The sequence below is a fragment of the Anas acuta genome, chromosome 3, assembly GCF_963932015.1.
Source record: "Anas acuta chromosome 3, bAnaAcu1.1, whole genome shotgun sequence".
In the NCBI taxonomy this organism is placed as follows: domain Eukaryota; kingdom Metazoa; phylum Chordata; class Aves; order Anseriformes; family Anatidae; genus Anas; species Anas acuta.
The window spans coordinates 87,008,522-87,023,289 of record NC_088981.1 but is presented as its reverse complement, the minus strand read 5'-3'; the positions used below and the strand labels follow the sequence as shown (position 1 = coordinate 87,023,289).

General features: G+C 33.4%; 1 protein-coding gene across 50 annotated transcripts in view; it reads left to right on the top strand.

Annotated features, from left to right (window-relative positions):
• Positions 1-14,768, top strand: part of RIMS1 (regulating synaptic membrane exocytosis 1) — a 312,325-nt gene that overhangs the window by 196,943 nt on the left and 100,614 nt on the right. For 18 of the 50 annotated variants that reach the window (XR_011095287.1, XM_068678176.1, XM_068678175.1 and 15 more), the window contains 5 exons: positions 3,060-3,122; positions 6,343-6,420; positions 6,731-6,844; positions 7,307-7,396; positions 13,312-13,395. The exons of 4 other annotated variants lie outside the window; for them this stretch is intronic. Coding sequence is in view for 45 of the 46 variants with exons in the window: in XM_068678176.1 (XP_068534277.1) it covers positions 3,060-3,122; positions 6,343-6,420; positions 6,731-6,844; positions 7,307-7,396; positions 13,312-13,395 (429 nt within the window). In the remaining variant the exon portion in view is untranslated. The remainder of the gene's footprint in view (positions 1-3,059; positions 3,123-6,342; positions 6,421-6,730; positions 6,845-7,306; positions 7,397-13,311; positions 13,396-14,768) is intronic. 28 more of the 50 variants (XM_068678198.1, XM_068678197.1, XM_068678192.1 and 25 more) reach the window with 5 other exon arrangements.

Here is a 14,768-nt window from a genome sequence, read left to right as displayed (position 1 = left end):
GTGTCTTAGTTTATCGGAAGCAGTATGTACTAAGTTGGATTGTTGTATTGAATTTCCTTTCAGAGGTGAATTGAAATGCTTTTTAACTGTAGTGAAATCAGATTTAGAGTTAAGCTAATTACAGTAATTTCCCTTTGTTGCAAATATTTCATGTTACTAGTTGTTATAGGTAGTGATACATACAAAGTCTTCCTGAAAATATGTATTGAATAGTTTTCTTATTCAGCAGATTTGGAAGAGACATTTAAACGTAGCTTTTGTCACTAGAAATAAGTATGACTGTATAGAAGATTATCTTGTAGTAAAGCCTGGAAACATGATATAAATGACAATATATGCATGCAGTGTGCTTGGAGAACAGGACTTGCACTGATAATTTTTCAGAGATGAGCCATCAGAAAAGAGCACAGCAGCAATGGGCTGTTGAATTTGTTCTGATGAGTAGGAAACAGACTTCAGTTCTTGGGTGTTCAGAAGACACTTTTCAGAAGTTAAAAGATCAGATGCAAAGACAGGATTTGCAGGATTTAAACAGGGGTGCCTGTACTTAATCTCCTTCAGTCATAAACTGCACTGGTCTCATTTTTTTCCATTTTCATTTTCTTTTCCTCAAGTTTCTTCAGTTATTGAAACTGCTTAACTCTTGCAGATTTCATTGACTTTCAAGGAATTTAAGTAGCACCACAGGGAGGATCAAAACAGCTTTTGTTTTTGATATAGTTGTTGTGAAAGCACATCCCCCAACAGTTTCATTGTTGATGTGAAATCCTCTTTCACATTTTGGCATTTAAAATATATATATTTTTTGCTATTATTCCTATGTCTTAGTACCGTCATTAGTGCAAGTATTATGTGTTGTTCATTTGCTGAACCCCTCATCAAAACAAGTACATTCTTTTAGATACTCAACATAAATTTGGTTTGGAATGTATTTTCCTGATAGTTGCATGGCATAAATTTTAGTTGCTGAATACTTTTGATCATTTTTTCAGTGATCCTTTACTGGTCCCAAATTAATAGTGAATATTTTGAGCATTTTTTTGTAAAAATAATTGCTATAGTCTGTTACAAAAGCATATGGTGTGATACACTCCCAGTGGAACTGATTTGATCACTTTACCTTTTTTATATATGTTTATATAAACATGTGTATGTTTATATATATATATATAAATCTGTTAGGAAATGCTAGGAATACTAGGAAATCTAGCTAATCAGTATACTTTGCTCTGAATTTAGGATAATCATCTGATTTTTAAGGAGATAGCACTTTTCACTTTTTAGTGTTAGTTTTATTCCTAAATAATATCTGTTAATCTGAGTCCTTAAATATTCCCATTAGAAACCCCTTGTTTTAGAATAATATTTTTTATTTTAAATGTATCCAAAACAGTCTTAATTTGTTGTAGAACTACCAGTATCATCTTATATTATCAGTAATATATTGCTAGGGGTTCTTTTTTTTCTTTTTTTTTTCTTGAGGAGGCTTTCATGGTGAATTTGCTGTTTTCTACCCTTTTTTTTTTGGATGAGTTACGTATTACTGTTTGCCATGGGCTCATTAAAAATGGGCTCTTTGGCTTTGGCTCAGCAAAGGTAGAATAAATATTAACAAAGTACCCTGTGATTTAATGTGAATTTTGCATCTGCTGTCTTTTAGATTTTATCCTGCTTCTCCAGATACTGTCTCAGATATTAAAGCAGTGCATGAAACTTCTTGTGTATAGTGTTTTGATAATAATTTCCTCAGTTTTTGCAAGAAAATCACAAAACTCTTAACTAATTACAGAAAATTATAACTTTTTCCTAAAATGCACATGTATTTGTAATTTGGAAACTTGCATATAAATGCTGTCAGTGCTCTAAGATTAGGAATGCAATTTTTGCTTTAAAAAAATACGCAAAAATCCAAGAAAACGATTCAGTTCACCTTTAATACATTTTGTTGCATCAAAATCAGGCTAGTGGTTCCAGATACAAACTTAAATCTCAGATGTGACTAACAAGCCATTGTTTTAGTCTTCCTAGTTCAGAACTTTAGATAAATATTACCTAAGCTACATCAAGTAAATAGGTCAGTTTATAATGGTATGAAGTACAGAACACATTGAAAAAGTGCTACTTTTTACATTTTGTAATCTTTTCTCTCTCTCTCACCATAGTACTTCATATGATTCCCAGCTTCTTTTAAAATACCATGTTTCCATGAAGTTTAGCTTTACTTTCATATTTACAGTAATTTGAAAACTGGGGGCTTTGTCTTTCTGATTGTGCTGAAGTGCATAAAACTACAGGATTAATTCTACGGATATTTCATACCATAATCATACTTACCATAGGCATAAATATATATTAATTTTACCATCTTGCTTGGATGTAACATGTGTTTGGTTGCAGTAAATGAATAATGGAATAAATGGCTGATTTTTCTGAATTGGAAACAATAAGAAACAAGAAGTCTGGCTGATAAGCTTTTTTTTTTTTTTTTTAGCATTGCATTGCAAAATACTCCAAAGAGCTATCAGTCAGAACTTGTATTTGTCCAAACATAATATTTCCAGTGAACACCTATTTTTCCCTAAAGGGTGACTGGTTACTCTTTCTATAAATTGCTTTGCAGTGCATTAGTAACAAACCTTCCCTGCTTTTGTCATGTATACTTCTGTGGCTTATAAAAAAACATTTTTTTTTCCTAAAGTGTGTCTTCATGAATTGATTCATGAGAAAGGAGGTTATTAGAGAAACGTAACTGATTTTGGGATTCCTGACAGAATTCATGAAGAACATGAAACAGTACTGCTGAATTTTAAGGGGAGAAACTCTACAAAATTACATGCTGCAGTGAAAGGATTTGCTTGAAAATGTAGTTACCACAGGCATTTTTTGGCTCACATTCTTTGAGAAGTGCAGTGTGGGTTTGAACATTAGCAGGCTACGTATCTGGATGGAAGTTTCTTGTTTCTTTTTATGTTTTTATTTGCAAATCATTGGCATAACCCATGTCATCTAATGCTTCATAATTCTATCTGTTTCACTCACCATCCATCCTGTCTGTGCAGTGAGCTTCTTATGCTGCCCAGAGCAAAACGAGGAAGAAGTGCAGAGTGCCTACATACCATCAGGTAAATACAGGAATCTGGTAATCATCAACACCTCTGGTCAGTTATGTATGCTTTGTGTGCCCTGCATCCCAGTATGTACAGAACTTCCCAGTATGTTGTGATCCAGGTGTCAGTTATTCTTTTTTTGTTTTGTTTGTTTTAAATCAGATCAAGATGTATATGTATGTTTGTAAACTTCCATAGTAAGGATTGAAGCAGCTAAAGAATTTCTGATTTTGCAGTTGTATTTTGTCGTAAATTATCCGTCCAGTCACAGAAGTCCTGACCACCAATGCATGGCAGTGTTATTATAATTTCAGACGTTCTTTTTGAGTTGTTTTTGTTTGCCTTTATTTCCATTTATTATGTCTGTATTACAGTCAAGCACAAGCCAACAATCTTTACTTGTGACACCAAATCTCACGGTGACTTTGAACATTTGTAGGGAAGAGCAAGGTGCTTAAGGAGAGTGTGATTTAAAGGCTCCCTCACACTGCCAGATTTGAGGGGTTTCATAATATTTTTTTTCCTTTGAATTTGATTTAGGCAGAAACTTTGCAGTTTGAGCTCATCTTCAATCTTGGAGCTCTCTGTGTTAACAGTTCTGAATGCTGAGAAACTAAACAAAAATGAAATATCTTAATCTAGCAAACATAACTATGGCCCCCTTGTTTCTCATACCACATCTGTTAACTTGGTTAATAATAAAGGTCAGATTGTGTCAAAAATATTCAATTTAGAATCAACAAAATTGTAATTGTCTTCATCAAAATAGAAAAAAGAGCATCAAAGATGGTGTGATAGGGTTCTGATAAACTGTTTAATAGCAAAATAATAAATACAAAAGTAAATAAATAAAATACAATAACTCTCCCAAAAACAAACAATAAACACAGCTGAGCATCACTGCATCTGTTACATTAAAATTTAAATTTTACTTATGAGTTGTGTAATTCTCATATTTCATCTAAAAAGCTTTTGCCTCAACATTTTAGGTTTTTACTTAATCTCTTCACTCCTTGCTATTTTATCAGTTTATTGTCATGTCATACTAATTTTTCTCTGCCTCCTCCTTCTGCCCTTTTTCTTTTTGCTACACTTTCTATAGCTTTATACCTTAACCACCTCCAGCTCTGTGCTTTTTCTTTTCCCCATTAAAGACTGTAATTTTCATTATAATTTTTCAATGACAGAGTTTAAATTCTTGCTTAATGCATGAAGTAAATATTGTATCATAAACTTTTGATGCCCTTTGTCTAGCTGCTATAGATTTCCAATTGTGTTACAAATCTACTAGCCCATCTGGCAGCTAACCAGCTGAAAGTTGTGCATGGGCAGCTAGGTAACAGCGACACTAGAGTGCAGCCCTTCCTTGCCTTTTTCCTTTTCTAATTTTTGCTCTTATTTTCTTAGAATTAAGAAAAGTAACAAATTATCCCAAATTAGTAAAATAAGTTATTACAGTAATAAATTAACAACTTATGAGAGTAACAAATATAAAATTAAAGAGTTGTTAAAGTAACAGTAATGTCATACTATAAAACAAAGTACTTTTAATAGCATATTGAACGGGACTATGCAGGCAACAGAATAAAGTAGATTGACTGTTAAATATAACTCTGAGGCTTATGCAGTTTAATCCATGTTGGAATAATATCCAGAAAATTACCATTACCCATGCCAAGAAATGCTTTCAACAAAAATTTTGTCCACATGGTAGCTGCCATTTTTCCTCCTTTCTCATTCATAGTGGCCTGACAGTTATTCATGTTAGAAAGAGAATTATAAGACATTATTCCTGTTTTCTAGACAGCTTGCTGAATAATGTCTTAATTAATTGTTGAGACAGCTTCAGCATAAAATGGGATATAAGTGTTAAGTGTTTCATGTTACGTGAAAGAAATATTAATATGAGATGGTCCAAGCTACAAAGTCAAGATTTATGGTTAGTTTGCTTCACCAGTTTACAGTGTTATTCCTAGCTGTCCATCCTGACCATCTGTACATGATTATAGGCTTAGACCAGATACAGTGGAAGGAAAATGCACCTATGCCTTAGACCAGGGAAAAGTCACAGTCCATGTCTTAGCTCACACCTAGTACTCATACTCTGCTACTATGATAGAATCAATATGATTAATAACCATACCTTTACTCCAGCTTTGCAACATCACAGTGATCCCTGCTAGTCAGCAGTGATGACAGCTAAACCTGTACAGCAGGAGTGGTCAGCAGGAGCTCCTCTGTTGCCTTCTCAGGCTTTTACGAATAGTAGGGTTCCCAGAAAGACAGTTGTTTTATCTGATTATGATTTAGCCAGGTTTGTAATTTTGATCTGCTGTGCTGAGGTCCAAGTCCCAGTAGGAATCAAAATGCCCTGTTGGGACAGACTGCTCCTGAAGCTGGCAAACTCCTTAAGGCTGCAGGCCCTTCTGCTAATAGCACCACAGCTGTGGCCTGGTTGGGTAAATGGAAAATTTTTTAAACCTTAACCATTGAATGTTATGATTCCCATTAGTCAGGCACTGTCTGCCTTTACATTTCTCCCTTGTTCGCTTGGGTAGTAAAAGTTTCCTGTTCTAAAATCTCATGTACCATGAGTGATGGTATCAGACAATTGTCATACAGCATGGAGAGCTGCAATGCTGGCTGATGTAGTAGATCTTCCTGCTTTTTAAGTAGCTTGTGATTATTAATAACAATTAATTAGATTTTGAAGCTGATACACCGCTTCTAAAAGACTTTAATATTCAGAAATGCCAGTTGCTAATACATCTATAACTGATGTTGTGGTATCACTTTTTTAGCAAGCATTTCATACTTGACTTTGGAAGCTTGTCTCAGTTGAAGTCTCTGTAGATCTAAATAAGGCTTTACCAAGAGAAACAAACAGCAGCCTAATCCTTTACGAGAGCTTGTATATTTTGATTAAAAATCTCAGTAGAGGGAATTTAGATTACTTTCATTACCAGTACAAAATCTAAGCTGTACTAGTATTGTCATGAATTCATGGGCTGTTTTAACGGAAGTGTAATCACAAAAATTTGTCCCCCAGATAGCTATCATGGTAGTAGAACTGAGAACATATATTGAGAAATCTACTCATGCAGCTAATAAATATAGTAAAATATTGTGCATTTATTTTAAGTTCTGGTCAATCTTGCCTTACTTTTATCTATCTTTTTATTTTTGGCATGTTTTTATGTTGTTCTCTTTTCTTTTCTGTTCTACCACATTCAAGAAGTTCTGTTAGGCACTATAAAACATTACCACCCAAGATGCCTTTACTAGAAAATGGTACTAATTGGAACCTATACAGGTAAGAAGTATTTAGAGTCCCCTTTAAGTAGTTAGTGACTTCTTGGGGAATAAATAGTCTTGCCTTATAAAATAAATTAGTTTTTCATATACTTTTGGTAACTGAGAGCTAAGGGACATAATCCTAAAATAACTTCATATTGTCTAAATTAACCCCTACATATAAAAGACTTTCCATAAGGTAGTTTTCTTTACGGTTAACATTGTATGTTGCATGTTTTTTCCTTGTTACTTTCTTTTGTTTATGTATGTAATTTTGCTTACATGTCAAATTTATTTTCACTTTGTTTAAATGATTTTAATTTACAAAGCTCAACTCTTCCTGCATGTGCTAAGACCAAATCAGTGATTAGACAGGATATTTCTCTCCTTCGTGATTGCCTTAATTCACGAATACCGAAATTTGGAGATGACCTCCTGGTTAGGTAAGAAACTGAGGGTTAATCACCTCTCCTGTTTGGTATTTAATATGGATTTATAAACTAAATGAGTTTCATTGTAAAGTGATTTCACATCATATGCAGTGTATCACATCCTTTTATATTGGCTTAAGATTTACCTCTTTTAATAAGGATTTTGATTGATTGGTATTTCTCATTCCGCTTTCTTACAAGTGGACGTTGTTCTGTCTCATTCAGTTTTAAACATTTCAACAGTCTTACCAAAAAAAAAAAAATATAGCAGTCTTTTATTTGGTTTTATTTTCTAAACAAATCTTGGCACTGTCATCCAGTCAGCTCTTTTATGTTTTCCTTAATTAAATCATTGTGATTCTACATTTTCTGTAAAGAGAGCATTATTTTATGAGTTAATATCTAACATTGTATTCCTTTCTTTGTTTTCTTTTTCTTTCTCTTCTACCATTGGATGCAATGCACTGGCACTAGTGAACTACAGCCCTCCCTTGACAGGGCTAGGAGTGCTAGTACCAACTGCTTGAGACCAGATACTAGTTTGCATTCACCAGAACGAGAAAGGTATAAAATAAAAACTTATGAATTTCTTGTCATCTGTGCTGGTGATTTTTATCAGTTTTGGTTTTCTTTATATGAGTACTCTACGTTCCTGTACATTCATGTCTGCTTTGGTATTTGTAGACATTTTTGCTCCTATATTCATGTATGTCGTGTAAATTGTGTCTTGGAGCTTATAACTGCTTCTGGCTTCTTTCCTTGTTTTAGTTCAAGCTGATGTCATTGTTTGCAGAAGTCCTCAGTATGCTGATAATAACATTGCAGTGTTAAGTATTTTGATGAAGTACCACTTGATTGTTAATCTTCATCACCATTTGCTAAAAAGTATTACATTTATTTCTTGCCTGCTTTGTGGACTGCTAAAAAGGTGGTGACATAATTTATAAATTATGTGACAAAACTCATATTTCAAACCTGAACTGTAGTTTGTCTAGCAATGTATTTTCTGTAAGACATCCAGCCAAACTTCATTGCTTCTTTAATCTAATCTGCTGCATCTGCTTTTGCAATTACAAGGCAAGTCACTGCATTGAGATTTCTTTTCACTCTGTGACATTATATTAAGGCTCACATAAGTCTTAAGAAGATATGTTTGCAGTTTAAATGAAATATTGTTGTGTCACTTCTATTGTGTAGGCATTATATTTTATTTTCTGATCTCTAATATTACAAAAACTTGCTTCAAAATCTTAGCTGAACTAAATACTGTTGGTGTGTTTGGCAGATGGGATTGTTCCACGAGGGAATTTTTCATCACCTGCTGTTTTTTGGCTAAGAATTATACTGTTTTAGGGGGAGATTTTAGCTTTGCTAAAGGCAATAGGTTGCCATGGACTATGGCACAATTACAATTTCAGCAGTTCAGTGTATCACAAATATGGTGGCTAATTATGTGAAATTGCTGTGTCAGTCAACCCACAGTATGGTAATGAAAACTGTTGCATCATTTACGTTATTGTGGGAGAGGACCTGTGAAGAAAGGCTGTGAGAACTTACTTTTTTCTTTGAGACAAGGTTTCTCTCTCTCTCTTTTTTTTTTTTTTTTTTTTTTTTGTGTGTGTGTGTGTGTGTGTATTTGGGGAATTTCCCTTTCCCTCCTCCCTCACCTCCTGATGCTCCTTGACTGGAACTGTGCTGTTCTCAAGCTGTGCTCTTGTTGGATAGGACTGACTCATGTCCTGCTGATATATCTCAACTAGATCTTCACTAGTTCATTCCTTTTTAAGATAAAGCACAAGATATCATAATATCATATCTCATATGTACCTGGTTGTCCAAAACAAAAATTTTGACAGAAATAAGGCCGCCCCCAGCAAAACACAGGATGCCATTCTAGATTTTTTATAAAATTTATAGTAGTATCATATTACTATGTGTGATAGATATATGCAGTTGTATTCATCTGTAAGCAGCTATTTAATGCAACAATATATGGATATAAGCAGTGTATGTTTAGTAGTTTCATTTCAAGATGCCAGACATCAAGCTGAATATTCAAAGAAATGGTAGTTGGCAACTGTAAAATATCATAGTTAAAATTACATACTGAAATCTAAATCTGTCACTGATGTTAACTATGTCTATTGTGTCTTTATGATTCATCTCAGCAACTTCTGCCCACTAGGCACCAAATAGAATCAGCAGCATTTTTTATGTGCTGCTCATAAAGAGAAGTGTTTAGTCTATGTTAGTGGCCTCTGCTTCTACTAAGCACTAGATTTTGCCAAATTGTCTCTGATCCTGATCTAGAATATATGTCTATCTCTGAAACTTTTACATTTTTGCTTTATAAGTCCTTTAGTCACTTAGAGGGTGACTAAAAAATTGCTTCTGACTTGGGGTCCTTCATGGTGTGCAGAACACTCTTTTTTATGAAATTCAGGTTTTGTATTTCCATGATGGTTTTGTGGCAAATAAAAAGATATATGGCTTTTTCAGAGGATTAATGACAGGATTTTTTATTTTTATTTTTAATTTAGACATAGTTGTTGTTTTGTTTTGTTTTGTCTTCATCCCTAATGTAGTCCGATTTGTGGAGGAACATACTACATTTAAAAAAAAAACAAACACCAACAACTAAATCACCAATTTAATATTTTAGTTTGGGGGTATACTAATTTTAGAAGATTTCCTACTCCACTGTTGAATGTGTGTGCTAACACTTTAGTGTAAGAGTGTAAGATTAGTTGTCAGTTGCATGTAATGATAGAGGAGTCTAGTTTGAAGAACAGGAATTAAGTTCAAGGAATGTAGAAAGCATTTATGTCTGTGCTGAGCAAGATTAGATAAGGTACTTAAATTACAGTAAGACACGTTCATTGATGTTACAAGTTCACAAAGCTCTTAGGAAAAGCTTTTGGAAAGCAAGTATAATGAAACACTCTGATAGATGATCTAGAAAAGGTTGTCTAGCCTTTATTGCTGGAGACTCCTCAAGAAGAGATTATGCAACCAGGTGTAGTTGGTCCTGCTTTTAGCAAAGAGAAACGCTAGGGTTTTGTGAAGTCTAATTTGTAAAGCACTACTTTTTAATCGGTGTATGTGTAAGAGGACCTATGTTGAAGGTACTGTTAATTGTTTTTGTGGCTTCTTTTTTTATTCACAGAATGGAGTTGTAGATTTTATTTTAAATGTAGGCTTTAAACCCTCAAAATATACAAATGGAATTCTAAATGTGGAACTACATCTTTTCTTGAACAAAATTTTAAGTATACTTACCAGTGGAAAATTCTTTCTTGAACAAAATTTTAGGTATACTTACCAGTGGAAAATTCTTTCTACCCATTTTGCTCAACCTTTTGCCTGAGAGGGTATAAATTAAATTGTATTTGAGATCAAGAGATAAAGTGGTCCACTTGACTTTTTTTTAACAAAATGATGCTGACTGACCATAGAGTTCTATTTCTCCATGTTAATTATTCAGTGAAAACACTTCCAAAAAATATAATTTTTGTCATTTGAAATGATTGGAATAATTATTTTTTAAGATGTTGCTGTGTCAATAAAAGTTGTGTTGATCCACAAACACCTGCAGAAAACTACTTTTAGCAATATATATAATATATATATTATTATTAGGAAAATACAAGTCTTGTTGCACTAAAAACAAACAAAAAATTCCTCTTCTCCTCCTGTAAGCTATGTCACTTGAGCAAGGAAAGTCTTCATGATTTGACTGGCAAACTGACCTTGCCCTGATACAGGCAAACTATTTTCATTAAATGAAATAGTTTGATAATGAACCTAACCCTTCATATTTTTCCTTTTGACATGGTGTATACTAGGACATTCAAAAAGGTCCAGGCCTTACCAATTCAGTTGCACCATGATTATTTATTTATTTTTTTGACCTATCCCTATTTTTTTGGTGAAAATAATCATCTTGTTGAGGTTTGTGATGATTTACAAGACATGTTAGTTTATAAGATAGACATAGTTACTCTGTAAAGCCATGAAAAGTTTTTGCTGCCACTACTTTCTGTAGTGTGATTTTTCATTGTCTTCTTCACTGTGGCTCAAAATCTCTGTGTTTTTTTCTGTGTAATTATGTATCATGTCCTAAAACAGCATCATCTGTGTGCAAACACTAGCCTCAAGTGAGGAAAACCCATAGGCATAGGACTTATATGCACTGTCCAAAACCAATTCAGCTGTGCTTTCTCATCATTGTAGCATCTTCCCTAGATTATCTGGTGATATTTAAGATTGTAGTAATCGTTACTTAATAATATGAAGTGTGGCTTATTGACATGAGTTTCTTATATTGAAAGAAATTATTGTAATAGCAGTTAGCACAAAATCAGTGGTACAGATTGGGAATGTTTGTATGCTTTGATCCTGAGAAGTTTAGGTAGAGGACTTGTGAGCAAGTAAAACTGAAGAGCACAGCCTGGTGATGAGTTCATGTAACACTGTCTGCATGTCTGCAAAATGTGGCCAAACTCTGTTAGACTCACTCTGAGGTGATTCACTGAAGTAAGACTTAAAATGTTTGAGATCTCTAGGATTTTTAATATCTGCTGTTCATTACCACCCAAACAGGATACAAAGCTGAACAATTGTCTATTAGCTACTTATAAGTAGATAACAGAACAGTTAGAACTGTCATTTGATCCAATTAAGACTGGTTCTGATGTAATGTTAATTTTTGTATTTTTTTTAGTAAGTCTGAAGCATTAAGGCATTTATATTGCATGTCTGTAACAGCAATGTTGATCGTCATTATTTACATTTAAAATTATGTACAGTAAAATAACTGCTTGCATTAGGTATATAATGCATTGTGTTTTCAGTTATTTTCAAACATGTAAAGGAATAGGTTATTGCATGTTTGTCTGCATTGTCTGCTCACAGTCATTAAAAATTTGGTGAAAGAGCATGTTCTCAAAGTTCATACTGCATGATGTAGTTAATTCTATCAAATGCTATTTGATACTTATAGTGGATATCAGCATATTAAGGGCTTTGAGTGCACTGATGCATTAACATTTTCTTTAACTCTTGCTTTGGAGAGAAAAATAAACTAACTGCTTACAACCTATTTTTTCTTGAAACTTCTGATCTACCTCAATGTTCAAGTGATGCTAATCTCCTTGAAAGCTTTGTTATTTGCATGTTCCATAAATCAAACCCTTTTCCTTATTACATGGACTGGAAGGATGCCTCAGAAAGTGAATATTACATATTTATGCAGTGTTTACATAAATGTTTGCTGTTTTTGTAAATTAATCAGTATTTTTTGATTTTTCTAAATTGTTACACATACACTCTTACAACCACATAACATTACATCAAAATACACAAAAATGTCAGTCTTTAGTATACTATGTATATAAAATTGTAAATTAAATCACAGAATCACAGAGTATCCTGAGTTGGAAGGGACCCACAAGGATCATTGAGTCCAACTCCTGTCTCCAGACAAAATGAGATTTTTAAAGAAAAAAAAAATCACATAAGACACTACTATTCATTCACAATCTTGACTACTTTTTATTTTTTATTTTTTAATTTACCTATATAACAATCTGCTGTCGTGCTGCAGGGATACTGAGAAATTATCAGAAAATTAACACAAATTATCAGAAAATTAACACAAATATGTGCAACCTTAACCTTTTAATCTTTCTGATTCTGCAAGAGAACTGTATTAGGAAGTAATCAGTGCTGCCATACTGCTCTAAAACTTGAACTCTGGTTTGTTCAGCACTACTTTGGTGCTGAAATGACATATGTGCTGCTGCTAGGAAAACTTCAAAGGGAACAGAATATGAAGAAACAATTGCCTTAGGTGGTTGTGGTTAAATCACTTTTGTGATATATATATATTTACTCAAAAGTGTAGCTCTTAAAATATGCAGAATTTCTTGTTAGTAGGCATACAGTACATCCATTACAGTCAGAGCAAGACATCTCTATAAGCAGATGAATGGAACAGAGAATGACTCTCTCTGTGTGTTCCAGAAAATGGTCACTTTATGCCTCAGAATTTTTCATATAATTCACAGTCCCACATTTTTACCAAGGATGCATTTTCAGTACAAAGAGTTAGGAGAGATTAGCTTAACAATATGCCAGTCAATAGAAAATTCAGTCTTTGCAAAGCTTCTAGAATTACAATTTTATATGGAGATGATAGGCTTTTAGATAGTCTAGCTTTGGAGAACATTTGAAACCTTATGGTACACGCATGAAATTCTGCTTCTTTGGGAGCACATTTTCTTTGTTTCAGCTGAAATAGTTGTGCAGTAAGCAGCCATAAGAATAGTATACCAGGAAATTAGAAAACAGAAAAAATAATTAAATGACACACTTTCATTACTTTTTGGGGTATTTTTCCAGTCCCAAATTGCTTATATTTAATTATATCACGAACTAAATATCCTGTTTTTTTCCTGTTTTATTGAACGGGCAAACAGGGGTAGATGGTCCCCCTCCCTAGAGAGGAGACGACCTACTAGTCCCAGGATTCATATCGAGCATGCATCTCCGGAGGACGACAGGTACTAGGCAACTCCTCCCAGTCAAAAAGTGGCTTACTGCATCTTGCACTCTCAGAGGAGTACACTAAAATTTAAAAGTATGCATGTGTATAGAGAGAGACCTTTAAACTCCAGAAGCCCAAAATAAAATAGCAGCTTTAGATATCATCTCTGCATTTTGTTGAACTGTTATAAAGCACCTAGGAAGTAAAAATTTTCCGTTTGCCTGAGCAGTTACAAGCCATTTAATAAGATGGCTAATACCACTGAACATCATCTCTTAATGTTCTTCAGTCTATTTTTACCTGCTTCTGTAAATGGTGATGGCATTTTCTCTGTGGTGCTTTATAATATGATAATATACCTGTTGTAGAGCCTGTTGTTTTTTTTTAGGTGTCTATTTTAATTTTTATTGTGCTTTTTGTTGTTGTTGTTGTTGAACAAAAAAAAAAAAAAAAAAAGAGCCATGATATGTTGGAATTGTTGGAAGTTTTGGTAATACTTTACTAGTTAATGTATGTAAAATTGGTAGTGTTCTTAAATTCTGTCCTAAATTAGGATGGTCGTCATGGAACAGGTTTTCCTAACAAGGTAGGTTTTGTTAAAACCACCAGATCTTTAAATACACGTTAATGTTGAATATGAACTATGATTAATAGAAGTACCTTTCTTTATTTTTTTTTCTTGTTATGAGCTTTCTACTCTAATTAGTTTTGATGTTCCATTGTTTTGACAGTAGTAATTTTTTGTATTTTTTTCCTGATAAATCTATATTATTTTTAACCACACATCGTATTTTTACTGAAATGTAAATTTGACATTTGCCCATTAACTACTGTAACAATTTTTGTGTTACAGTAAATGAAAGGATGCAGATGTTTTGTGCAAATAACCTCTGTATCAGTAAACTCTTATGAAGTTGCTCTTAAAACTGTGAGGCAGATACATGGGTGAAACTTTTTCAGTTACTTTAAGTGCCAGTGGTTTTGTTCTGCTTAAGAATACGTTTAGTTAGTAACTAGTAGTAGTTACATTTCTACTATAATTTATCTTGTTTGCTTGATATGGGGTATATTCTGCCAATACAAGCTGTAGAGAGTGTGAAACTTGTAACTGTGTTTGCATAACATTTCTCTTTGTAGTAGAGAAATTAAAAAATATAGAATTAAACTTGTGAAAAGCTATTTCAAAATTGGCCTTTTTACAGATAAGGCATTTCTAGGTATTTTACCAACATTAATATTAAGCCCTCTTATGGGATAGCTATTAACAGCTTACAAATGTATTACTTTGTATGTTTGGAGCATTTAAAAACTAATTTCCCATTCTTCAAGTTGATGGAAAGACTGTTTTTGACTCAATGGATCAGATGATGATAAAACCTAATTGTCATT